The sequence below is a fragment of the Eutrema salsugineum genome, unplaced genomic scaffold, assembly GCF_000478725.1.
Source record: "Eutrema salsugineum unplaced genomic scaffold, Eutsalg1_0 scaffold_2, whole genome shotgun sequence".
Taxonomy (NCBI): Eukaryota; Viridiplantae; Streptophyta; class Magnoliopsida; order Brassicales; family Brassicaceae; genus Eutrema; species Eutrema salsugineum.
Window position 1 is genome coordinate 49717 of NW_006256829.1, and position 26263 is coordinate 75979.

The 26263-nt window shown below is 36.8% G+C and overlaps 6 protein-coding genes across 9 annotated transcripts; 2 read left to right on the forward strand and 4 right to left on the reverse strand.

Moving 5' to 3' along the window:
• The first annotated feature begins 3189 nt into the window (after positions 1-3189).
• On the forward strand, positions 3190-6238 carry LOC18017995 (vacuolar-sorting receptor 2). Of its 2 annotated transcripts, none has more exons than XM_024156401.1 (12): positions 3190-3473; positions 3630-4322; positions 4405-4493; positions 4578-4647; positions 4735-4818; positions 4916-4992; positions 5085-5166; positions 5243-5325; positions 5458-5524; positions 5623-5755; positions 5845-5953; positions 6046-6238. In XM_024156401.1, the coding sequence occupies exons 1-12, from the start codon at positions 3200-3202 to the stop codon at positions 6139-6141; spliced, it is 1857 nt and encodes a 618-aa protein (XP_024012169.1). In that variant the 5' UTR covers positions 3190-3199; the 3' UTR covers positions 6142-6238. The 2 variants fall into 2 exon arrangements, with proteins under 2 accessions (XP_024012169.1, XP_024012170.1); XM_024156402.1 differs by having other exon boundaries at positions 4408-4493; positions 5623-5751; positions 5847-5953.
• Positions 6239-7525: 1287 nt separating this feature from the next.
• LOC18017996 (leucine-rich repeat receptor-like protein kinase PXC2) lies at positions 7526-11178 on the forward strand. The gene is made up of 2 exons (XM_006398504.2): positions 7526-9411; positions 9547-11178. The coding sequence occupies exons 1-2, from the start codon at positions 7949-7951 to the stop codon at positions 11000-11002; spliced, it is 2919 nt and encodes a 972-aa protein (XP_006398567.1). The 5' UTR covers positions 7526-7948; the 3' UTR covers positions 11003-11178.
• A 1212-nt stretch (positions 11179-12390) lies between these two features.
• Positions 12391-14109, reverse strand: LOC18017997 (elongation factor P). 2 transcript variants are annotated; one of them, XM_006398505.2, is made up of 8 exons: positions 13903-14109; positions 13743-13820; positions 13520-13626; positions 13338-13415; positions 13150-13251; positions 12983-13064; positions 12764-12903; positions 12391-12635 (listed from the first exon to the last, which is right to left on the reverse strand). In XM_006398505.2, exons 1-7 carry the CDS (start codon positions 14024-14026, stop codon positions 12785-12787), a joined length of 690 nt encoding a protein of 229 aa, XP_006398568.1. In that variant the 5' UTR covers positions 14027-14109; the 3' UTR covers positions 12391-12635; positions 12764-12784. The 2 variants fall into 2 exon arrangements, with proteins under 2 accessions (XP_006398568.1, XP_006398569.1); XM_006398506.2 differs by having other exon boundaries at positions 12477-12903.
• Positions 14110-14632: 523 nt separating this feature from the next.
• LOC18018351 (RING-H2 finger protein ATL74) lies at positions 14633-15784 on the reverse strand. 2 transcript variants are annotated; one of them, XM_024155667.1, is made up of 2 exons: positions 15042-15784; positions 14633-14798 (listed from the first exon to the last, which is right to left on the reverse strand). In XM_024155667.1, the coding sequence occupies exon 1, from the start codon at positions 15568-15570 to the stop codon at positions 15076-15078; it is 495 nt and encodes a 164-aa protein (XP_024011435.1). In that variant the 5' UTR covers positions 15571-15784; the 3' UTR covers positions 14633-14798; positions 15042-15075. The 2 variants fall into 2 exon arrangements, with proteins under 2 accessions (XP_024011435.1, XP_006398571.1); XM_006398508.2 differs by having other exon boundaries at positions 14733-14808.
• Positions 15785-16102: 318 nt separating this feature from the next.
• On the reverse strand, positions 16103-18878 carry LOC112086716 (non-specific lipid-transfer protein 10). Its single transcript, XM_024156084.1, is given in 5 exon segments — positions 16103-16174; positions 18302-18319; positions 18322-18477; positions 18479-18595; positions 18598-18878. Coding segments are annotated over 5 exon segments (423 nt in total). The 5' UTR covers positions 18658-18878.
• A 610-nt stretch (positions 18879-19488) lies between these two features.
• On the reverse strand, positions 19489-20205 carry LOC18018353 (zinc finger protein 1). The gene has a single exon (XM_006398510.1). The coding sequence runs from the start codon at positions 20203-20205 to the stop codon at positions 19489-19491; it is 717 nt and encodes a 238-aa protein (XP_006398573.1).
• Between the last annotated feature and the right edge of the window lie 6058 nt (positions 20206-26263).

Consider the following 26263-nt stretch of genomic DNA (forward strand, 5'->3'; position numbering starts at 1 on the left):
CCTTGTTAAACTCTGTGTTGGGCACAGTTTCTTGGAACTATTTTCCATCCTCAGTACAAAATGTTGTTCGTCACATCCATCACAATAATGAAATATTTTGCAATAAATTTTGTATGTAATCAAGGATATTGATTTGCTGATGGTTTTATGAGAAAAAAATATATTTAAAAGTTATACATATTCTCTTAATATATTATTATTCTCATAAATAAAAATCTCTCTGAGACCGACCTGATCAATTGTACAAACTTCTAACACGAGGGTCAAAAAGTGGTGAGAAAATAAATTGTTGATCAGGTCAATGAACTTGCCACTGAAGCAGATCGGAAAGACAGAGAGACCTACTTGACCATTGTGCCCTAAGTACCCACTAACTAATTATTAATTATATATCCTTTCATTTTATTGTAAACCATATATCTCTTTTTAGGTCAATTAAAGGGATTTTCTTTCGACTAATTAAGTCATCACACAGGTTCATTCATGAGCCAAGAATATAGTTATCCTTCCATGTGTATGCTTTTAAAAGGAAAACAGAAAAATCAAAGCATCTCACTTAATTTATTTACTTAAAAGTATAGCATTTAACATTTCATGTTGCCCCTTTGTTTTTGTTAATTGTGAGCTTAGATCATATGATGCAATAGAAAAACGCATAATTAAGATTATCCTAATCAAGTACCCACCCCATATAGATAGAAGCGGGTTAAGTATCCTAGAAAACAAAAAGTTAAGATGACGAATACTGTTTGGTACCTTAATCATTCAAGATGTATAATCTATGCATGATCCATGGCACGACTAATATAGATATATACTTGTCATGGATTTTATATAATAGATCTAGGTAGGAGGGATTAATCGGATAAACCGACACGAACCTAATAATTTCTTCTTAAAATATGCGTCAAAGATTCTTTTTTCCAGGCATTGGTATGGCCAACATCATGTGTATGTATGCATGTCAATGTGCACATGTTTGTATAAAGGGACATGTAGTCATGTACCTAGCGATAATATATAAAAACGAACTTATAATATACTTTAAAAAAAAAGAAATTCATTAGCTCTGATATTACGTACAGAGAATCTAGGATTAAACTTCTTGTTATTTTTATTATAAACGTGTAATGCATTTTCTACACTTTCATATTGGTAACTGTATATATGCTTAATGTAAACTTCATATAAGTATATATATATATATTATACACATATATTACTCAAAAGATGACTCCAAAAGCTGAGGTTAGTAAGATGCGAGGGTGAAAGCGACGTCCGTGTGGGGAAAATTAAAGTCTCATTCTAAATTGAATTGATGGTAGATCGGTCAAGTATAAACATACTGCAACATTCACACTTTTCTGGTCATAATCGTCACCACCTTCTTCCGTGCCTCTTCGGTCGGCGCGTAGCCTCTGATTTCTTAATTTACCATTCTATTCTGAACCAAAAAAATGTATCATCCTAATTTGGTGGATCTATAAATATTGTTACATTTTATAAAAAATATAGGCTCATAATCATATGATAAAATTCAAAGTTAGTATATGATACATCCCCATCGTTCTTTTATTAGACAAACAAATTAAGACATTCTATCCATTATAATTACCAAGAGATATAGGCTGGAAATAACAAAGGTTTCTAATTTTAAAATTGAAAAATACGTTAACAACGTTGTCAAAGAAAAATAATTTGTTCATTTGTTTTTTTTTTTAAATCCAGTATTAGAGATTTAGGATGTAAGAGTCCAAATTACGATTTGATTTTGGTTTGTTTGACTTTTATGAACCTAAAGTAAGATGCTTAGAAAAAAAAATATATATATATATATATTTTGTTTGACCAGATAAATGGTCTGCGTCTCATAATTAAAAAGAGTGAAGTTCAGTAGTTTAATTTCTAACTAGATTTTACTTCGTGCATCCGCATGGGAAATTTTTTTCATTAAAATTTATAATATTATTTATGTTTTATTTATAGATATAATTTTTTAATAAATAACAAAGATTTATTTTTGTGTTTATATATAATTTATTTTTTAATTTTTTCTAATATATTATGACCATGATCATAAAAACATAATTCTAACCCGATCATTCTATTGATCGAAAAAAGACCGTTATTATAAAAATATATTTTTAACTCACCCATTCTATTAATCCGAAAAAACTGTAGTTACTAAACCATAATTCTAGTTCGTCCGTCATATTACTATATAATATAATTATTTATTAATTTTGAAATAATATTTATCTTAATATTTTGCATGTTTTGAATATAAGACTGCAATTATAAAAAAACCTAATCTACCCCAATATTAATATTTATTAGTTTTCAATATGTGAAATTTTATTCTGATTGAATATGATTAAAAAATATAATAAGGTATTCTCTTAATAAAAAAATACACCTCTTTATTACCTTCTTTTTTTATTATTTTTTGTCAAACGACATAATGTATTTTCCTTTAAACTAAAATCTAAAACTAATGTAAACTAAAATCCAAAATTATTGATTTGGTAAAATTAAATCAAAACTATTCATATCTAATTTTCGAATTTTTTTTATATAAAAAATAAAATATGTTTTTAAATAATATTACAATAATTTAGGATAATTTTAAAACTGTTTTTCAAAATATTTTTAAAAAATTTTGGGAGTTTTTAGAAGCAATAACTAAATATACTTCTGTTTTAATATAATAGATATCAACCGGAAAATAAAACAGTTACCATATCATCGAAACAGCTTAAAACTCGTTTAACAAAATTACAAAAACTAAAAGAAACATTGACCTAATACATGGGAAATTTAATGGGTCGGAAAAGCTTGCATGGTTAAGGCTTCTAATAACTTGAGAAATTCAAAGATGGGCCTAGTACATTCGAGATGAAATAGCCCATAGATTAGGTAACTTGGCCCAAACACTTTCACGGTGTTCATTGCCACGTCAACCAGTAGAAGCGGAAGATAGATATATTTGTTCACTGGTGGTCGTGAGTCTGTTTTGACAGTTTCAATTCTTTTAAGCGAAAGTTTCAATTGACAAAAGAAAAAAAAAAGAGAGAGAGAGAAAAATAGAAAAAGGTGAAACATTTGGACATTTTCGTGGCTGCCCATTTTCAGAAATCAAGCTGAGTAGAATATCGCACCTGCGATGATGACGAGGCCGGAGAATGTAAGGTTAGCTGTAATGGGATGGGTGATGTTGTGGTTCACGGGCTCGTGCACGGGGAGGTTCGTGGTGGAGAAGAACAACCTGCGAGTGACTTCGCCTGAGTCCATCAGAGGAATCTACGAATGCGCCCTCGGCAACTTCGGTGTCCCTCAGTACGGCGGAAGCATGTCCGGCGCGGTCGTTTACCCCAAAGCTAACCACAAGTCTTGCAAGAATTTCGATGATTTCGACATCTCTTTCAGATCCAGAGTCGCTGGATTGCCCACATTCGTTCTCGTCGATCGAGGAGGTCCCACTGTTCTCTTCCTCTGCTTTATTCTTTCTTTGATATTCACAAGAAAACGGTCATGACTTTCTGCACAAGGAATCCGTATGCGATGACTTGTGAGGCAAGGCACCTAGGGAAAAAGATGATGATAATGATGTTGTTTGTGATTTGTCCCAGATTGTTACTTCACCTTGAAGGCCTGGAACGCGCAACGAGCTGGTGCCGCTACAATCCTGGTGGCGGATAACAGGCCCGAACCACTCATCACCATGGACTCGCCAGAGGACGAGACGGCTGATGCAGATTACCTGCAAAACATCACGATTCCTTCAGCGCTGGTGAGCAGGTCTCTAGGGGACGCCATCAAAACGGCCATAGCACACGGTGAACCCGTTCATATAAGTCTGGACTGGCGGGAGGCTCTTCCACACCCAAACGACCGAGTAGCCTACGAGCTATGGACCAACAGCAATGATGAATGCGGACCCAAATGTGATGCGCAGATCCGGTTTCTTAAGAGGTTTAAAGGGGCTGCTCAGATTCTTGAGAAAGGAGGCTACACTCGCTTCACTCCCCACTACATCACCTGGTATTGTCCTGAAGCCTTTCTGGCAAGCAGACAATGCAAAACGCAATGCATCAACGGAGGAAGGTATTGCGCTCCCGACCCTGAGCAAGATTTCTCCAGAGGATACAATGGGAAAGACGTGATCGTTCAGAATTTACGCCAAGCTTGCTTCTTCAGAGTGATGAATGATAGTGGAAAACCTTGGCTTTGGTGGGATTATGTTACCGACTTCGCCATTCGTTGTCCCATGAAACAGAACAAGTACAACAAGCAATGTGCCGATCAAGTCATTCATTCTCTAGGTGACCTAACATCTTGGCATGTCTCTTCCCATGTTTTTTTTTTTTTTGTAAGATGTTTCTTTTTTCTATGTTTTTCAAGTAGGAGTCGATGTGAAGAAAATAGACAAATGCATTGGAGACATCGAAGCAAATGCTGAGAATCCCGTTCTTAGAGATGAACAAGAAGCACAAGTTCGCTTCCTTTTTTTTTTCTTCCTATTTTCCAGAAATGTAAGCCTTCAAACTAGTAACACTATTGATTGCTGATATTGTTAGGTTGGGAAAGGCTCGCGAGGAGATGTGACAATACTACCAACTATTGTGATAAACAACAGACAATACAGAGGTGAGAAGCAGGCAAATCCTTCAATGTAGACATGTTCTTGAAAAATCAATACAATATTAACTGATTAGACTTTGTTAATTATCACAGGGAAGTTGGAGAGATCGGCGGTTCTTAAGGCCCTTTGCTCAGGGTTTCGTGAGACGACTGAGCCACCCATCTGCTTAACCGAAGGTCCTCTCTGCTTAAATGTACATTTCTTCATTGATGTATTTGTTAGATATTCACTACTGTAAACGCCTGGTTTTGGATTAATTCTGTGTTTGGGCAGACATAGAAACCAATGAGTGTTTACAAAACAATGGAGGGTGTTGGGAAGATAAGACAACCAACATTACAGCTTGCAGGGTGTGTAAGATCTTAAAGAATCATTCTTGTGTTGGTACATATCTACATGTATGTTGTATTAAAAGAAGGGCATCAATGTCTTAATGTTGCAGGACACTTTCAGAGGAAGAGTATGTCAATGTCCCATTGTTCAAGGTGTCAAATTTTTGGGTGACGGTTACACACATTGTGAAGGTAAAAAAAAACTCAAAGTATATATATGTTATGATTCGTAAATGAAATTCACACGTATAAACTTGGGATGTTGCAGCGTCAGGGGCATTGCGTTGTGGAATAAACAATGGAGGATGCTGGAAACATACTCAAATGGGAAGAACATATTCCGCTTGCCGGGTACTACCTCAACTAAACTAAGTTTCATCCTCTGTTTTCACATTTCCTCTCTCTCTCTCACACACTCACACATATCCTAAAATATTGACTTTTTCTCTATTTTTTCTTTTATTCTTTTCTTGCTGCTGTTAGGATGATCATTCGAAAGGCTGCAAATGTCCTCCCGGATTCAAAGGAGATGGGCTTAAAAACTGCGAAGGTATTAGGATAAAACTATTTATGGAATATAAGAGCTTGAAATAAAATATAAAAAAAACCCAAAAATGTTGTTGATCATATATGTATAAATAAATTCAGATGTGAATGAGTGCGAGGAGAAAACAGCGTGCCAGTGTCGTGGCTGCAAATGCAAAAACACATGGGGAAGCTATGAATGTAGCTGCAGCGGAAGCCTGCTTTACATCAGAGAGCACGACATTTGCATAAGTATATTTTATACACCATTCATCAAATAATTCTTGGAACAAAACCGCGATCATCAAGACAAATTTATTAACTAAACTGAATTTAACTGTGCACAGGTAAGGATGCAAGAGGAGATGTAAGCTGGGGGGTAATATGGATAATAGTAATGGGATTGGGAGCAGCTGCTTTGGGAGCTTATACTGTTTACAAATACAGAATCCGGGTATTTGCTTCTCTAGCATTTATACTTTGTTTCAATATTGTTTGGAATTGGATATATATTGATTGTGAGGTTTGTTTATTATGCATGCGCAGACATATATGGATTCAGAGATAAGAGCGATAATGGCGCAATACATGCCTCTCGATAACCATCCCAACTCTCAACCTTCTTCTCAGCTTGAGTTGTAAGAACATAGTCTTCACTCAATTCAGCTTCAGACTTCAAGCTTTGATCATATATATGCACTTTAACTAGCCGTTTTTTATTATTTTTAAGTCCTTCTTATGCTGCTTATTGTTTTCATATCATAGATTCGACGCTATAAAAACAATACTGGTCAGGTTCATCCGTTAGTTTGGTCCTTATACATTTGTTATTTTTTCTTTGTTCTTTTTTTGGGTGTCAATTATACATTTATTAGTAAACATCAGGCACAAATACAAAATTATTAGAGTACATATTTTTTTTTTTTATTAAGAAGAAGGGATGCTTCTATACCTGACAATGGCTTAACAATTCATCTTTGAAGGGAAAATGGTAATGTCTTGATTCACAGTACATCTGACTTCAAAATAAAGCTGAGTATTTCTCCTTTGTGAATATCTACTGAACAAATTTTCATTAATTAAGAGTTTGGTTATTCAAACATCATAATATTTTTTTTTAAATGTAAGAATGAATGTAACACATGTTAAAGTGTTGAAATGTTGCTTGGGAATGAAACAAAGGTAGAGTCATGAGATCGTTTGGTAGGCCTTTTTTTTTTACCGTCATCATCATATCACTTATTATCCCTATTTTGTCTTCCTTTTTTTTGAATAATATATTTGGTTTCCCCGATTCACTATAAAGAAAGAAAAAAATTATCTTTCCATAATTCCATTCAACTATGAATCCACACAGAAAAACCAATTAATATATATTTGATTTTTTTTTATAAAAATAATAGAATTACAATGAGGAGCGAGAGTAAGTCAACGGGAAGATCCTGAGATGGAGTGAGCACCGTTTACGCCACTTCTCCACAGTGTGCATTGAAGTGATTATAATTATATGTTAAAAAACATATTATATAATCTAAAGAGATTAGTAGACACATGCGATGCGAGTATAGTAGTGCTTGAGGTGTGGAAGCTCTACACCATCTTCATAAATCATTTCAGTTTAATCTGTTAGTATAATTAACATTAAAATTTTGAAAAATGAAAGGGAACAAAAAGAGGGGAAAGGAAATGATGGCGTAGCATTGCATGCTAAGGGACAAGAAAGGATCCCTTCTCTTCTACTCCATCCTCTTTGCTCATTCCATTTTTTTTCTTCATTTGATAAGTTAGTTAAAAAAAAAAATCTGATAGTATACTATGATCATAAGCGTGAATGGTTTTTTATCATTGTTTTAAAATAAAGTAAAGAATTAAAAAAGCGGGGAGAAGATTGTCTCCTGGACTTGAAGTCTTTAAGCCTCCTCTCCGGGGCTTACGCCGTTTACAACACATTCATTTCTCTCTCTCTCTCTCTTTTTCTCTTTTTCTTTTCCAACTCTCTCTCTCTCTCTCTCTCTCTCTCTGCTAATAAGCTCATTCAAATCTCTAATAACAAAACACTATGGGGTCTTGATTCGGCCATTAATGCTCTCTACCTTCTCTCCCTTCCCTTTCTACTCTTGCTTTTTTGTTTTTTCCTCCTTCTCTATTCATACCCTTTCAGTGTCTGCCCATTTTTCTTCATCTCGAGCTGCCGTCTGTTTCATTTTTCCGGGAAGTTTTTAACAGCCGACTTATTAATGGGGAGTTTCTTCTGCTGATGTTAAAACTCATTTGAGACTCTTACTTTCCTGTAAAAGGGAAGCCTTTTGTTTGCTTTGTTATCTCCTGTCTCCAGCATCAACCTTACTTGAGCTCTGCAGCATCCATGGCGGACTAGCCTTGTTGAGTCTTTCCCCTCGTTTATTGTTTTTGTTTTTTTTGGGAAAGAAAAAAGCCCTTATTTGAGGAAATGTTGAACGACGCCGTTTCTTCACTCAGCTTCTTCCTCTTCCTCGCCGTTTCAGTAGTGACTGCAGACCCGGCATTCAACGACGACGTTTTGGGTCTCATCGTTTTCAAGGCTGGGCTCGACGACCCCTACTCCAAGCTCGCCTCTTGGAACGCCGAAGACTACGATCCCTGCAACTGGGCCGGATGCGTATGCGACCCGGGCAGCAATCGGGTCACGGAGCTCCGGCTTGACGGCTTCTCTCTCTCCGGACACATCGGCCGTGGCCTTCTCCGTCTCCAGTTCCTCCACACCTTAGTCCTCTCCAACAACAACCTCACCGGAACCCTAAACCCCGAGTTCCCTCACCTCGGAACCCTCCAGGTCCTCGATTTCAGCGGCAATAATCTCTCGGGTCGGATCCCAGACGGGTTCTTCGAGCAATGCGGGTCGTTGAGGTCCGTTTCCCTCGCTAACAATCAACTCACGGGTCCTCTTCCTGTCTCCCTCAGCTACTGTTCTACGCTCACCCATCTTAACCTCTCAAGCAATCAGATTTCTGGGAGATTGCCACGAGAAATCTGGTTCCTCAAGAGCCTGAAATCCCTAGACTTATCTGTGAATTTCCTCCAGGGATTGCTCCCCGATGGGATCGGCGGTCTCTATGATCTCCGTGAGTTTAACTTATCCAAAAACTGGTTTTCTGGTGATATTCCTTCCGACATCGGAACATGTTCTTCCTTGACATCGCTTGACCTCAGCGACAATTACTTCTCCGGGAGTCTTCCCAACTCAATGAAAACCCTCGGCTCCTGCACCACGATTCGCCTGCGAGGGAACTCTCTCATCGGAGAAATCCCTGATTGGATCGGTGAAATGGCCTCTCTCGAGACTCTGGATCTCTCCGCCAACAACTTCTCCGGCAATGTCCCCTTGTCTCTCGGCAATCTCGAGTTTTTGAAGGTGCTGAATCTATCCACAAACATGCTCGCTGGGGAGATCCCACAGACCATCTCCAACTGCTCCAACTTGATCTCCATTGATGTGAGCAAGAATTCACTCACCGGGGATGTGCTCAGGTGGATGCTCAACCGAAACTCGGAAAGTTCCTCGCTTTCAAGATTTAGCCTCGACAAAAGATCAGGCAACGACACTTTCCTCTCCACGGTTGGGTTTCTTCAAAGCCTTCGGGTTCTAGATCTGTCGTCGAATGGGTTTTCCGGAGAGATACCGTCTAACATTTGGATCCTCACAAGTTTGGTGCAGCTGAATATGTCGACCAACTCTCTGTTCGGTTCCATACCGAGCGGCATTGGAGGATTGAAAGTCGCAGAGATTCTTGATCTCAGTAGTAATCTTCTCAACGGAACACTTCCTTCTGAGATGGGAGGAGCCGTCTCCCTGAAAAAACTTTATCTGCAGAGAAACCGCCTTACCGGCCAGATACCGGCTCAGATCTCAAACTGCTCGGCTTTAAACGCAATGTAAGTTCGTTGTAATGTAGTTGTCACTTTTCTCAAAGCTCTTATCTTTTCTAAATTTGTCTATCTCTGTGTGTGTGTGTGTTTTTGTTTAACTATCTCATCGCCGTAATAATGTAGCAATCTATGGTTGTGCAGAGATCTGTCGGAGAATAAGCTATCCGGTGGGATTCCAGGGAGCATTGGCAGTTTGAGCAACCTCGATTACCTAGACTTGTCTAGGAACAATCTCTCCGGAAGCTTACCCAAAGAAATAGAGAAACTTTCGCACCTTGTCACCTTCAACATCTCTCACAACAGCATCACTGGGGAGCTTCCATCTGGAGGTTTCTTTAACACCATCCCTCTCTCTGCCGTCACCGGAAACCCATCCCTCTGCGGCTCCGTCGTGAACCGCTCATGTCTCTCTGTCCACCCCAAGCCAATCGTCCTCAATCCCAACTCCTCCAATCCAGCAAATGCTCCACCTCTCAGCGGTCAGATCAGGAAGAGCGTCCTGAGCATATCCGCGCTCATTGCGATTGGCGCAGCCGCCTTCATTGCCATCGGAGTGGTGGCCGTCACTCTGCTCAACGTGCATGCCCGATCTAGCCTTTCCCGCCACGATGCGGCTGCTGCTGCTGCTGCTCTGGCTTTTTCGGTTGGAGAAACATTCAGCTGTTCGCCAAGTAAAGATCAAGAATTCGGGAAGCTGGTCATGTTCTCAGGCGAAGCGGATGTGTTTGACACCACGGGCGCAAATGCATTGCTCAACAAGGACTGCGAGCTGGGTCGTGGTGGGTTCGGAGTGGTCTACAAGACGCATCTCCAGGATGGGCGTCCTGTGGCAGTCAAGAAACTAACAGTCTCGGGTCTGATTAAGTCGCAGGAGGAGTTCGAGAGAGAGATGAGAAAACTCGGGAAGCTGAGGCACAGGAACGTGGTGGAGATCAAAGGGTACTACTGGACGCAATCGCTGCAGCTCCTGATACACGAGTTTGTCTCAGGGGGAAGCTTGTACAGACATCTCCATGGGGACGAGAGCATTTGCCTAACGTGGCGTCAACGCTTCAGCATCATTCTAGGGATAGCGAGAGGTCTGGCCTATCTGCACGGCAGTAACATCACTCACTACAATCTGAAATCAACGAATGTGCTTATAGACGCCACAGGGGAGGCTAAAGTCTCTGACTTTGGGCTGGCCGGGCTCTTGGCGTCGACGCTAGACAGGTGCGTCTTGAGTGGCAAGGTACAGAGCGCGTTGGGGTACACAGCCCCGGAGTTTGCATGCCGGACTGTCAAGATAACCGAGAAGTGCGATGTGTACGGGTTTGGGATCTTGGTGCTAGAGGTGGTGACGGGGAAGAGGCCGGTGGAGTATGCGGAGGACGACGTGGTGGTGCTGTGTGAGACGGTGAGGGAGGGATTAGAGGAAGGGAGGGTGGAGGAATGCGTTGACGGTCGGCTGAGAGGAAACTTTCCGGCGGAGGAGGCAATACCGGTGATAAAACTAGGGTTGGTATGTGGGTCACAAGTGCCGTCGAATAGGCCGGAGATGGAGGAAGTGGTTAAGATATTAGAGCTCATACAGTGCCCCTCTCACGACTTGGAGTGACAAACGGAACGATCCTTGTCTGTATTTCTTTTATTCCTTCTTCAGCTTTCATATAATGGTAATATATAGTTCATCTTTTCTATGAAAAGGAAAAATTGCTTTGTTTTCTTGTGAGTTCACCAGCTGACTTGTGGACTCTTTACACACTTGGGGATTTCATTGCAGTTAATCAAAAAGTTGACGTTTGGTTCATAAAGTAGATGACTAAAAAAAGAGTGTTGTTGGTCCAAAGGAACTCTTTATTCCACATATGATATGAGTGTCTAACTCCTTGAAGAGCCTTTGTGTTAAGGTTTCTCTGTTTGTTATTATTTGAATCTGTTTAGTACCATATTCAGAAGATGAGGAAAGTAAGCATGATGGAAAAGAGAAGCGAGATTCCACACATACATTTTGATTTCTATATAGGAAGGTATAAGAGCATGTACATTAGAGGATTTTATTAAAAGTTGCTTAAAATTATTATAATATTTTTTTATAAACAATCTTTTAAGCATCAGCCCTAAAAACTGCAAAGGTCAGTTCTTATATTTTTAGCTTCTTTTTTATTATTTTAACACAAAATATTCATTAACAACCCAAGTAAAAAATGTAAAGGACTCTCTCAATAGACATCGTCTAACAGAGTCAGTGTGGCGCACTAAACCATTACTCAGAGTCTCTCACACACGTCACAAAATTTATTTATTATGCTCATAAATAATCATTCCTTGCCTTTTTTTATTGCTCTTTTCCAATTTTTTTTAATTTAAAAAATTAATACCCACGAGTAAAGCAAAAAAAAAAAGAAAGAGAAAAGAGAAAAGTAAAGTCCACCACTATTGTGAAGTGAAAGTCTCCAAAGGGTCCAAGCATGAGCTTTTTCTGTAATGCTTTCATTATTGTATGGTTATGAATTGCCCCACCACTGTAATGCTTTCATTTCTCATTAATTATTATTACTCCCAAAAGCTTTACATTCAATTCAGTTATACTTTTTGTCAGCTAATTTCCATACGCTCATAATTCCATTCGTTTAAGCCATGCATACATTACTTCACACTTACACATGGTGGTCCGGAGAAACATATGTATTGTCAAAATAAAAATTACCTAATGGAATGGAAGCACACTATAACTCTAAATTATCTAATTATACTATAGGCGATTCAGATTCAGATATGAGACACAATCATGAACTACCCTTCAGCGTTACTCACTTTGAGTGCATTTTTAACATCATTATGTCTTGGCTTTTTCTCGTGTCGTGTCTCTCCTTTATTCTCCTCGTTAAACACACTAAAAAGTGCATTACTGCTATAGTATATTCCTTATCTTACAATTTTAATATTACTCCATTTAATTGTTCCACTTGTTGGCTTCCACTCTCAAAACTAAAAAAAAAAAAGCAAGTAAAGCACCTTCGGCCTCGGTCTTGTGATACCTTGATAATTATATTAAAGGGTATAAAAATGTATGTTACTGGACTAATAAGTGGACCGACATTTGGGCTGTGTTGGCCCAAATCTTCTCCGAGATGCAAACAATGATACAAATGTAATTTGGGTGAACCATCATCATTGCAAAGCGAGGAACTCATACCAGTGCTCTCGTCTTGCCAAGGGAATAATAATAATAATGATCCAAGAAATGGCTGCAACATATGTATAAAAGAAAATTTGCCTCATTTCCATTACAATTCTGGGCGTTCGATCAACTAATAATCAGTCTGACACAAAACCATTAATGCATCACTGTATGTAAATCTTCATCTCAGCATACCTAGCGGGATGGGATGATGTCTCAAACCCGGCTCATGTACGCACCGGTTCTCGTGTCCACCATAATGTCTTCACCTACGTTGACAAAGAGCGGTACATTTACAACAGCACCTGTCTCCAGAGTGGCCGGCTTTGTTCCACCTGCATCAACCCTCCTTAGGTTAGGAGTTTATCTACGCAACTCTCTGGACAATAAGATAAGAAAAATGTAGAGGATTACCTTGTGCAGTGTCACCTCGAAGGCCAGGATCAACATCAACAATCTTAAGCTGAACTGTAATGGGCAGTTCAAAATCGATGACCTGGAAGACAGGGATGAGAATATAGGTGTATAAGTTGGTAGTGATAAAAGCAGTGAGACAGACAGAGACAGAGGAGGTGGGGTGCCTTGTCCTTCCAGTAGAGCAGATTGCAGTCCATTCCCTCTTTGAGCCATTTCGTCTTTTCACCCATATCTGCCTCGTTCAAACGTGTTTCTTCGTAAGTGCTCTGCGCAACAAACAAAAAGGTTTCATGGCATTTAGAGAAACATGAGGCAAGGCAATGATGGAAGACAAAGAAACATATATATGTACCAAGTCCATGAAAACAAACTGAGAGCCGTCTTTGTATGTGAATTGCTTAGTCTCCTTGAAGACATTTGCCTCCTCCATCTGAAAAACAAAACAAACACACGAAAACAAGAGCGAATTTCACTAAAAGAGCAGTTGGATGGGAATGATTCTTGAATGAGCAAGAAAAGCGAAGTAGAGCTTACAGAAATCCCAGCACGAAAGGTTCTCTCGACAGTGCTACCATTGACGTAGTTCCTGATTTTGGTTCTCACAAAAGCAGCACCTTTTCCAGGCTTCACGTGAAGAAACTCTGCCCACGAACCAACCAAAATCTCAATATTTACTCCAGGCAGGGGAAACAGATCTCTAATTGCAGAAGAAGAAGAAGAAGAGGAAGAAGAAGAAGAAAAGGAAGAAGAAGAATACCCAGAACACGCCAGGGAGCACCATCGACTTCGATGCTGGTCCCGACTTTGATGTCGTTGCTAGAGAAAGCATAAATCCCTGCAAATCATCAGCGTCAGCGTAAAATCAATAAATTCCACACTCTCGTCACTGAGATTACGAAAGAGAGAGAGATCTTAACTGGAGAATCTGTTGGTTCTGGGAGAAATCCGCACCGATAGCTTGGGGAAAGATAGCAAAGATGACGACGCGGGAGAAGAAGAAAAGCGCATGGAAGACACAAAAGAAGTCGATAGTGCCGCCATTTCCGGCGATAAAATTGGTAGCAGCACAGTGACGGTGTTTCGCCTTCTCTAGAGTCTTCTTCCCCAGAATTGGGTGGGGGGGGGATAAGGAACGGAAGTGGTCGAACCGGACCGTTAAACCCGGTTCAGTTGCTCTTGTTAATGGGCCGAAAATAACTGCATAATGTGCCTTAGAATGTTGTGGGCTCGAAGAAAACCAGTTAAAAAGGATGGCATTATGAGCCGTAAGATTTAGTTGTTAATCGTGCGTACGAGAACAAGAAGATTTTACTAACTTTTTTTTTTTTATTATTATTAAGCGGACATGAAATTTGGTTGGAACATGGAAGAAAAATATGATCATACTAACAACAGTTGACAACAACAACAACAAGAGCAAAAAGAAGGCATAAAAATAAGAAGAATAGAATAGACTTGTTTGAGAAAACCAAGGATCGATTCCAGATCAATTTAGTTTTGTGTCGGATTAGATCTACTAGCTGAGGCGAGTGCACTACTGCCCGCTTCCGCCTCCGAAAGAATCCGAATCCGAAAATGGGCTTGTGGAAAAGGGGAACGCAAAATTTATGGGGCTTGGATTGAGAAAGGATTTTGAGATGATGCTTTCGGAATCTGAGGAGGAAAGACAATCGGTGGAGCTTCCAAGAGGAGAGCAGGTTGTACTTGTGCAGATGGAGCTTCAAACTGAATCTTCTTACTCTCACACCAACTCTAAGCTTCCACACATACCTCTCCTCTCCATCACCGCCCATCGCGTAATAACCCTCTAGACCTAGCCAAATCTATAACCGTCTCGTTTAACCAGCAAACGATGTTCTCATTATTTGGGCCTGTTAAACGTATATAGAGGCCCAGAATACTTCTATACTAAAAAAAGTCTAAACACTCATGTATTGTATCTATTTTTATACCTAGGAAGTAGTAGTACTAGTTAGTAAGCAAAAAGTTTAAGCCATAATGATTAACTAAAGAGTAATAATACTACTAACTCCAAGCTACGATTACTAAAGAGTACCTAAATCAATCAGATCAGATCAGATCACTTGGAGCTAGCTAGATCCTGCCACGTGGATCTCGATGAGCGAATGCCGACAATTAGGACAGGAAGAGTGAGACACAAGCCACGTGTCGATACAAGACATGTGGAAGCTGTGGTTACACGGCGGCAGAACTCGGACCCTCTCACCGTCCGCGAACTCCCCCAGACAGATGGCGCACTCCGTCGCCGCTATCTCCACCTCGCTCGACCCATACGCCGCCACCGGAAACCTCTTCAGTTCTCGCTTCTTCAATCCCGTTCTGTCACCCGCCGCAACTGTCGCCGCTGCCGCCGCCGCTGCAGCAGCAGAGGTTAACCCGCAGCCGCATCGCATGGCGCATCTGAGGATGGAATTAAGCCCAAGCGCAAGTATCAAAGCGCATAGCAGAGCAGCGAGTATGATCACCATGTTTGCGTCGAAGTTCATGTCCCTCAGGTACCCATCTCCGCCGCCGTCGCTCGTCTCGTTCCCGCCACCGTGGAATTCGAGTAGCAGTCGGTGCATTCTCGGAGGAGGACGAGAGAGAAAGATCTCCAATTGTTTAATTAACCTGCTTCCGGAGAGACGTGATGAAGAGGATTCTAATTAATTAAGTTGAACTGCTTCGTCTCGTCTAGGCTATGTTTCTTGTCTCTGCTGCTCCTTTGTGGTTATCTGTTTAGACATAAGTGGGGACCCTTCTTTTCTGCTTTTACTATTTTTCCCTTTTTCTTTCTTTTAATTCTGGCTTATGTGGATAGACAATTTGTAAAAGTTGTATAATTACAGCATAATTTTTTTTTATATAAAAAGGATAATTAGATACTCTCTCTCTCTCTCGTTGGCGCTTTTTGCCAGATATTTTTTGTCTATAAGACAAGGTATAAACATAAACACGTACATTTATATGTATGAGTCAGTATCAAGTGTAACTGTATTGGGTCCCTCGAATCAGGATTGTACATGTGATTTATATATCAAACAAATCGAAGAGGAATAGCGAGTTGAGCTAATAAATAAATAAATAAAAAATGGAAAAGGGAGATGAGGTGAATCATCAATCATACAAGCACAAAGCACTGAGAATAAACAATCTTTTAAGGATGAAATCATCAGAAGTGGCAACAAACTGTTTGGTGTATCATAAGTCATAACAACGCCCACTATGCTCACACTCACATATACCTGCGTCGTCATTTTCAATTATCATTCTCGATTTTGTCTTTTTATTTTACTTTATAGAGTTAATTAGCTAGACAGCAAGGAATCATTTATTATAAAGTTCTATAAGTGAACTAGGTTCTGTAACTCCCACGTTTTTTCGCTACTCATTTAAAATGTAAAGAGTTTGATGTCTTGGTGAGATACTATTATTTATGACTAGATAGTATACTTATTTGTGATATTGATTTACTTAGTGAAAGATAACATCATCCTATGTCATTATCTTTTGGGTTTGTTTTTGTCTTTTAAAAAAAATTAAACTTTTAAATGGAAAAGTATGATAACAAAGCAAAATCCGAAAAATGACATAGCTAAAACGATCTCTACTGCAGGAGTCGGCAGCACATAAGATTTTTGTTGGCAATGCGTTAGACCATGATTATCGGTAGTTTTTTGTAGGTTTCTTCTGATTTAATGAGTTTTTTTTTTAATTGAATTAATGGAGTTAAATACAGAGATCGATCCTTATTTAAGGATTTTAAGGATCGATCCTAGCAGATGAAGTGGCAGAGTTTGGTTGGTTCTCTTCAACATTTTCTCTCTCTCCTATTTTTTCGTCGTCTTCTTGTTTCTCTATACGAATCACAGTGACGCTATTTTTTGTTTTCTGTCTGAGTCTTCTCCACCATTTTCGATATTCCTCTCCACCATTTCCATGATTTTCCGTCGTTTCTCTTTTCCAACATGAACAACGACGCGAACAGAGGTAATCAGAGGAGAAGAGCTCGTCGATCTGAGAAGACGATCGGTCAACGTCACTGTCAAACAAACGAACCTCGAACAACAAAGCACAGGCTGATGATGACGACGACCCATCTCTTTCTTTTTCCCTAAGTTTGGACCTAACTTTCTCCATTATTATTCTTCTCAAATCTCACCGATGATGATGTGGGTTTCTCTGATATTCTAAACTTAATTTAATTTAATTTAATGAGTTTTTTATCTTCATTTTATTATTTTAATATTCTTCAAAAAACTTATATGAGTTTCTCTAATAAATTTGCTGTTAGTTTTGCTTTTGGAAGCCTAACGAAGCAATCTTGTTAATATACTGACAAAACGAGTAATTCCATCAATTCGTTGACACGTTTCTCTCTTACAAAAATTGGAGGCCCACTTAATTACTTGACGTCCATATTCAGGGCCCATAAACAACCCAATATACCCCCTTATGCTAAATTCCCGGGATTCTTACAAACGCACTTTTTTTTTTTCATTTTTTTTTTTTTCATTTTAATTAGTTTGGATTTCTTTTTCTTGTTAAGTCAAGTGTAGGTTGAATACTTAGATGCAAACTTCCAAAACTCCAAAAAAATGAAATCAATCAAAAAGTAATTTACGCATATAAACCACTTAGTTTTTTTTTTGTCGTCCCGAAACCACTTAGTTTAACTTTACACATTTGTTAACAAACAATAAAATACATGAAAAATATGAAAATTAGTAATTGACATCAAAACCTGACCTTAATAGTCATACCTTCTCTTTTCCACTGTAGTTTCCTCCTCACTTACTCTCCACCTCTCTTTTTGTGTTACTTTCTAAACGAAGGCGAAGAGGTAACAACTAACAATATTGCTATATGCAGTTTCGAGTGTTCTATTTTTTTTTTTTCTCGAGTCATACATAGGGACATTATTGTATGTCAATAATACTGATTGATTTTATATAATAGAGCTGAGTGGGGCATTTGGCGATGGAACGTTTTTTTTTCCCTTATCTAAAATTTTATTTATGATTCAAACTTGGATTTATACAAGGCCGACAGAGGTTGAAACATTGGAACAAAATTGAACATTTTTTTTTTCAGGACACAGGTTAGAAAGATATTTGCTAAGGTTACATGTCCTCCTTTTATTCTTCTTGGGATCTTTTCGTCTTTGCAACAGCTTTTTTCTCTCATTTAATGCGGTAAAGCCACAGAGACATAGATGCCCAAAGAAGAAGAGAGTATATATGTTGTTTGAAATTGTCTAGTTGAAGAGAGAGAGAGAGAGAGAGAGAGAGAGAGAGAGAGAGAGAGAGTCCTTACCTTGTTGCAGTTGGTGGAAGAGGGTCGATCTTGTAAGTGACACTGACACCACACTTGCCTGGCAAAGTGGCAGGATTCTTTAGATTCTTGGAAGAGTAAGACACACCTCCCAACGCAAACTTGATGCACCGATACACAACTTGGCGCTCTGATACGCTCTTAGCCTGTCCGTTGACCCATCCTGATACCGTTGCAACAGCTGCCCGGGATGCTTTCTCACTGTGGCACGTACTCAGCACCCGGGTAAAGGTTGGCCACAACTGTGTTACAAGACACAGGTGCTTCTATGCCCCTTAATTTGCAACAACGCAAGCAAGAAGCAGCCATATAGGTACCACAACTCTCATGCCACCCATTATTCTCTCTCTTTCTCTATTTACTCTGTTTTCGCTTTTGCTTACGACTATGTGTGTATAGTGAGAGAGAGGTTTATATGGCTGGAAAGAAGAGACTAGAGAGTGTGGCGGGTGGTTGAGGGAAGAGTGAGAGGGTCATTGAACGCAACCTTCACCCACTAAGATATAACCCCAAGACAGGAGTTTGATCTTTATTGTGATTTCATTGTAGAAAAACTTATTTAGATAGACAAGCTACCAATGCTTCACGCCCACTTTGTAAGAGGATATTGTTTGGTGGTATAGTAACTTCTACACAACATAACCCTTTTATTAACACTTTAAACCCCATCCTAACAATAAAACTTTTAACTGACATCACAGTATTACCACAACTTGCATGCCCATCTATAGGTTGCATGCTACATTATGTGTTTTTGATGTATATATATAATAGGTATTCTCGACATATCCACGAGCTACAACTATGTGTTGCTGTTTTAGTTGTACCTTTTGAAAAGTGTCGGTTTTTTTTCCTGGATATTTGCTAATAAATGATATTAATTGTTCAATTTCAAGTATTAAAGGATTACTCTCCCAGTCTTTATATATCAGAAGTACTCAAATAAGCTGTTTTCTACACACACATTAAATAAATAAAAACGTTTTAAAAGTTTATATGAGTTTAGAAGCTAACACAAAAATAAAGAAGAACACATTTTTTTGTATCAAATAGAAGACCAGGGAAATCAAAGTCTGTTTCTTTTTAATAATAAAACACAATATGAAAGTATGCGGAATCAAGAAACGACTACGAAAAATTGAACGAAAATATATTTTTAAAAGAACAATCTACAGCTTCAGAGACAAGTCTATCTCAGAATCCTTGCAAGTATGAGAGTCCGATAGATCTTGTTCCTCGCCTTGCTCGCTATTCGTATGAATGCTGCCTTCTAGGTTTGAAATCAAATTTTTGGACAAATCGTCGGTCTTTTGGCACGAGAGGTGGGACAGGAGAGGGATATGGGAATTTATGTTAAGCCCTCTGTATCCTAAACGACATCTGAAGATGTTGAACGGGTAGGCCTTAGATTTACCAATGTTGGGGTTGTAACGAACCCCAAGATCATACTGGGAGCTGCTGCTGTTGTAGGAAACACCACTTGGTGCGTATTGACTGTAGAAGGAGTACTCACCAGGATAGTTGATTTCGAACTCTTTACGTCTTTTGGCCAATGATCGCTCTTGCTTGTGAGCGTTCTGATGTCCTCCTAAGGCTTGAGAAGTAGAGAACTCTTTCTTGCAGAAGGTGCAAGCAAACACCCTCGCTTTAGCCTCCTTCTCCTTCGTCCCTTCTGCCTCATCTAAATCTGATCCAAAACCAGAGTTTCTTATGTTGTCGCTGTTGAACAAGAAGCGAAACTCTAGCCTCGGAGTCTCAGTCGCTGGCTCAGCCGCAATCTTCTCTTTCATTTTCCCCTTGATACCGGTTAAAAACCCGATCTCCTGCGAAGAGGATGAGATACTGCTCGAGGAACATGATGTGGGCGTAGCGAGGTTGAGTTCCATGCTCAAAGGAACAAAAGTTTTTCTCTCCTTTTAAGTGAGGGGGTTTGTATGTGAATGTAAGAATGAGATCAGAGAGGAACACGAGTTGCTTCTATTTATTGATCAATAGGGCTAATCATTAATGTCTAAAAATCTTGACAATTATGGTATAGAATCCCACAAGTTTAGCAAGTAACATTCAAGTAAACGGCTTATTTAGACTATTTTTTGCCTTATGCCTTTGATTCTTTAAATATTTTCACTCAAAATTTATGCCAAATCACTTTTCTTCTTTCCCATTTTCATCCACATAATTCTTTGTTTCCTTTTCTATCTACTTTCAGATTATCAATTAATCTCTTTATTTGGTAAGACTTTCTTAACTCCTGTCCGTTTCAATTTACACTTTCTTTGTTTAAAAATTATGTATATGTCATATATTTTTTGGAAACATAACTCTACTGCTTAGTTGTTTGTGAATCTTTGGTAACCCAAGATTAAGCAAGTTGCATTTACTGATCCTTTTGTTTTGAATTCAAAAATAGAAACTTCGGTTATTTTTTTGTATTTACGAATCCGTTACATTTATTTTTCTCCATCTTACTACGCTGCATTTTATTGAATGGAAAATATTTATATTTTTCCTCTAAAAGATGATCAAATCATTTCAACCCATTTATAATAAGATAATAGATTTTTTTAGGTTTAAAATTATATACTTTGTTATATATATATGACATTCAATTTTAATACGTATGTCAATGTTATTATATAAAAACAATAAAAGCTATTTTTTATAAAATAAAATAAGTAACAACAATCATATTATATTCTCAGAATAGTTAGAACTACGTCCAGTGCCGTGCTTAGATCTGTGGTGGCTTTAAGCGAACTAAAAAAATATAGCCCTTATAAAAGATTAGTATAAAATATCGTCTGAAACATACACAACAATAATAATAATTGAAACTATAAAAATATCGTCTTTGGCCGATATCAATGAATTTAGCCCACAACTTTGTGAAGTGTAACCGAGAATCGATTGACAAGCCAATCTGGGATTAGCTATTAAACCGAATTTTAAAAACTTAGGTAAAATCAGAAAAAATTAATTAAAATTTTGCGAATATCTATGGTTAAAACCCGATAGTTCCGATCAAACCCAAAATTTTGTTTTGAATGTAGGTTTTAAGCTCAAAAAAATTCTTAATGATGTTGATTTATTGAAGAAAAATTATATACCTCCTCTTTTAGAATATCAATGTGGGATAACTTTTTTAATTCTGTTTGTTTCAATTAGTTAAATTTCTTTTTTTATTTATCTCTTTATTTATGATAATAATATTAATAACAATAATAATAGTATATGAACTTCTCTCTAAAAAAGAACCTAATAATATTTATCTCATTAATTAACTATATATATATGAACCTAGTTGATAAAATTGTGGCCTTAAATTTTTCTTAATTTTTGGTGGTTTTAGGCTAGTGCCTAACTCCCAACACATAAAGCACGGCTCTGACTATGTCTTTAAATATTGTAGTAATATTGGAGAAGGACTTCTTCAATTTTATTTTAATTTCTATTAAAGTTAAACAATATTTATTCATTTAAGAACCAAATTTAATTAATTAAAGATACATAAATTTTAGTTTCTTTGCATTTTTACTGGGTAAACTTTAAGAATTTCTGTTTACCAAAAAAAAAAAAACTTTAAGAATTTTGTAGTAATTTAGTTTCTTCCTTATACAGTAATTAACTGACAAGAGGCCCGATATCATTGAAACGGATCAGGGCCCGTTGAATTTGGTATTTCAGTTTTCATTTGAAATTATTGGCCATCATTGTAACTATTTGTAAGGTTGTAACTCACACATGTCGTGTTAAAGCTGGGAAAAGAAAAACATGTCGTGTGAAAATTTTAAAATGTACTTCTTAATCTTATGTTCTTTAAGAATGAAAAAACTGAAAAGGACATACAGTATTTTTTTATCAAAATATCATCTTGCATTTTAGAAAAAAAAAAAAACATTTCAATCAGTGATAGAAATTATTGCACAGTACAAATAGTCTATCTGGTTAACGAATCTTAATTACGGTTGCAAGTGTGTGGAAAATATTATGAGCTTAAGAAAGAGAGACTTAAGTTTTCTAATATGCAATAATAATAGTAATAATAATAATAATAATAATAATATAGTTCTAATATGCAGAAAGATAAACACTTTTGTTTTCGGTCTTACTAGCTTAGATGACGCAGTTGGAGATCAATTAAAGTCTCTCTTTTTTTTTTGTTAGATGGATACAAGATAGTCTCCAATCCGAAAAGAATATGAGCTTAAGACACATTTGTTTTTTTGGTACAAACAAGCAAGAAACATTTTAAAATGACATTGATTTTTCCAAAAAGGTCGCAAAGATTTAAGAAAGAAACGAAAAAGGATAAAACGAATGGTCCAAGTTATGTAGCGTTTGGTTGTTCCTCGTGTCGTCTATCTTCGTCTTTCATTAAGAGTTTGCATGGACGCCCCAAAGACACGTACATTTCTACCATTTTGCTTTAGAATTTACTCCTGTCATTATAACTTACAGATATTTAACGGTACCAACCAAAATTTTAAAGATAAACACCTGTAATTTTAGGTGTTAAAATTAAATAAGTTTTATGTAAACGCCTTAAACTACAGAAGAAGAAAATTTCATTAATAGAAAGCTTGTTAGCAAATAAAAGAAAAAAAAGGTTCTTCAACTAAAAGAATTCTTAAGTATGGCTAGCAACGTTGTTCGTATATATAGCAATGTTTCAGTAAAAAAAAATGGGATTCAAAATTTGTATGACCGCACTAAAAGAGAAAATAATCTTACGCTGGTGAAAAAAATACTATATATTATGTTCTTCAAAAAAAAAAATAGCTTATATAATTGAAGCGCTAAATCCGTTTTAATACGAACCCGATGAAATCTATGAGCGCAAATCTGAAACTTCAGAGTTTGACAAGTTTAACGAAAAAATTAAAACGTTAACATCTGCATATAAGATTTCATGTCCAGTCCTAATTACCTACAACCTGCAACAATGGTGAAGGGTACAGCCAAACGGGAACATAATAACCTTATGGAAGCTTGTGTAATTGTCTTTATCCAAAGTAAATAGGAAAATAATATTAAAATGTGATAATTTCCCACAAGAATCGAATCCAAAAAGATTTGACAAGTGACGCAGCAATGATATGGTAATATAATATTAATATATGAAATTATACAATATAAGGGTGAAGGATACAGCCCATTCTTTTCATTTTCATCGCGTACATATATTTCAGGTTTAATTATATATCAACATTCAGCATTCAGCACCCATTATTTATCTCATAATATGTCATAAGCTTGTTTTAAGACTTTTTCTTTAAGAAAACAAAGAAAAAAATAAGCTTGTTATAAGATCGTTATGAATATACTTATCTACAAAGAGTTCTATTGTGAAATGCATGAAGTATATATATATATATATATATATATATATATATCTCACTCGTGCAAATTGTTAATTAACTTGATCTTGAATTTAGCAATATGTCCTTTAATTTATTTCGTATAAGTTTTTATGCAATAATTGCGATCCGAAGAAAAGACAATCATAATGTTGGCTAGGTACTTCGTAGATTTTTTAAAAAGTATATTATTTGCCCAGTCATATTCCTTGCATTCAGTGCCAAACTGATTAATTTGAATGCTTGTATCTAACTTTTTAAAATATGTATTTTTATATTTTTTCAAAATTAAAATAATAAAAAATAAAACAAAAACTTTATAAAATAATTAAATTCTATAAATGGTTTGTAAAAAAAGAAAAAGATTCAATAAAATATAGTTTATTGTTGAAATATAGATCTTCTTACATTTTTTCGTATAAAATTGTTCATTAAACTGTCGTACTTGAGTTATTCAACCATAATTGTCTTAATTGATAACAAAGCTAACCCATTTTGTGTTTTTTCTAGTGACAAAGATAACTAAAAAAACCCTGTTAAAGTGAGCTGAAGAATGTGACAGGTTATAGGTGGATATAGATTCACTTGGGGGTGTGGGAGGCGAAGCCCTCCACGGTACGATTTTCTTATTGGACTAAATTTAGGTTTTCTTTTATCTAATGAGTTTGGGAGTCGGATTTTTGAGGCTATAAATACAAGACTTAGGGTTTGTAATTATTTATTCACACAATTAATAAGAAAACCCTAAACGAGTGTTTGCCTCAATTTACGATTTCTCTCTATTGTTTATTGTCTTTTTCGTGCTTGATACTTTTAGAACGGTTCAAACCTGGATTCTAGAGAAATTAAGTTTGATCCCTAATAATTTTTTTAACAAAAATATGTCATTTTATAGTGAATGCCCCAAAAAATATACTCTGGTCGCGGCGATCGCCTCCCTCAGCGCTCAAGGCCGGGCCTGCTTGCATTGCTACGAAAGTTATAAGACGACGACCACTGAATTCAAATCTTCCCAATCAACCTGTGTATAACATGGAAATCAAAATAAGAAAATGAAACAAAAATAACATTTTCTTTTATTCCAACTTTTTTTTCTCCTTCGTATTGTGGTGGAACTATAATTATTCACCACACCTAGAGTATCATTAATAGCCAATAAAAAGCGTTTATTAAAATGTAATTCACCGAGAAAACAAAGTTAACAAAAATCCAATAGTAAGCTAGTGCGAACTATAATATTTTTTTTCTAAGTGTTATATACGATTGATATTACAGTTTTTTGGATCGAGACGTTTGCATTCTTTTAAGTCTGAAATCAAAACATGTTATATGATAAGTGTCATTCGATCATGCAATCTTTAAGTTTCATTGTTAATATTTTCTTTGTCGAACCAACGATCGATATATATATATATATATATATATATATATATATATATATACTTGTTTTTCATTTTAAATATTAATTAACTAAGTGGAGGTGGAGGGAGAAATGAATATTAGACGGCGAAGGGACAAGGAGCAGAATCTCCGGTGATAATGTCAGATCGGAAGGCATCGTTGACCGAGTCTCCACTTGCGGCTCATCAACAAGTCTCCCTCATGATTTAATGCAGGGATGTGTCGTAGCAGAATTCCGAAAATAGCATTTGTAACTATTAAAAAGAAAAAGTCATCAAATTAATAAAATGATATATGGAACTTCTGAATCTCAGACTAAGGTAGACGTTCATCTAAACTACGTACAAATATGATAGATCAAAATAGTTGAGACTTAAGATTGTGTAGATTTTAATCTTAAAAGGTATATAGAACTAAATTAGAGTGGAGATAACCATCATTAAATATTAAAATTGTTTCTTTTTTTTGGGGGGGCAAATAGCAATATGCGGCGAAAATATTATTTTCTTTAAATATTCTCCGATGCATACACATATAAAAGATTTTTTTGTGTTACTATAACTCTTTGAACAGTATCGTAGAATAGTTAATAATAATGGACGTTTTCGCAGACGCTCTTCAGCCTGATTGCTAATTACCGTTTAAATCTTAAATAAATTTATACTTAAGGGGAAAAAAATATAGAATAATTCGTTGAGATGTACTAGCATTCTACTTTTGTGTTATTGAATGGCCCTACTTTTATAATTTTCACGAAAAAGGAAAGTCGTGCCTTGTGGATTATCTGCAACTTTTTCTTAAAAGGAGCTAGTGATAAGTAACGAGAGACAATAAAAACAACTTTTGTATATTATTCCAAATAGAAAAGGTGTAAACGATACGTCGTAGGTCTGACCAAATACTCTCCTTAATTTGTAATACAAAGGGATTATCATGTCCAAATGAGTATTTATCGAAGTTGCTGTGGAATGTTTTATTTTATTTTTTGCTGTGGAATGATAGTATAAGCTCTATATGAAATATACTATTATTATTAACTTTTAACAAAAAAAGATGTATAATTATTACCGAGAAACAAGTAGTTAGCTGGATGCTGATAGTGTAAAGTCAAATCACTAGATTAATATTATTATATTGGAAGCGTTCAAGTAATAATTTTGAAAATTCATAGAGGTAGGCTATATCG

Bases quoted from the DNA above. Each gene is read 5' to 3' on its own strand.
- LOC18017997 (XM_006398505.2), bottom strand. From the start codon at position 14,026: ATGGCGGCACTATCGACTTCTTTTGTGTCTTCCATGCGCTTTTCTTCT. The intron at 13,416-13,519 runs GTAAGCTCTACT...TTTGTTTTTCAG, and splicing joins CCTTTCGTGCTGGGATTTCT to ATGGAGGAGGCAAATGTCTT. The intron at 13,252-13,337 runs GTACATATATAT...TTTGTTGCGCAG, and splicing joins AGTTTGTTTTCATGGACTTG to AGCACTTACGAAGAAACACG.
- LOC18017995 (XM_024156401.1), top strand. From the start codon at position 3,200: ATGGGATGGGTGATGTTGTGGTTCACGGGCTCGTGCACGGGGAGGTTC. The intron at 4,993-5,084 runs GTGTGTAAGATC...TTAATGTTGCAG, and splicing joins CCAACATTACAGCTTGCAGG to GACACTTTCAGAGGAAGAGT. The intron at 5,954-6,045 runs GTATTTGCTTCT...ATGCATGCGCAG, and splicing joins TTTACAAATACAGAATCCGG to ACATATATGGATTCAGAGAT.
- LOC18018351 (XM_024155667.1), bottom strand. From the start codon at position 15,570: ATGCACCGACTGCTACTCGAATTCCACGGTGGCGGGAACGAGACGAGC.
- LOC18017996 (XM_006398504.2), top strand. From the start codon at position 7,949: ATGTTGAACGACGCCGTTTCTTCACTCAGCTTCTTCCTCTTCCTCGCC. The intron at 9,412-9,546 runs GTAAGTTCGTTG...ATGGTTGTGCAG, and splicing joins TGCTCGGCTTTAAACGCAAT to AGATCTGTCGGAGAATAAGC.
- LOC18018353 (XM_006398510.1), bottom strand. From the start codon at position 20,205: ATGGAACTCAACCTCGCTACGCCCACATCATGTTCCTCGAGCAGTATC.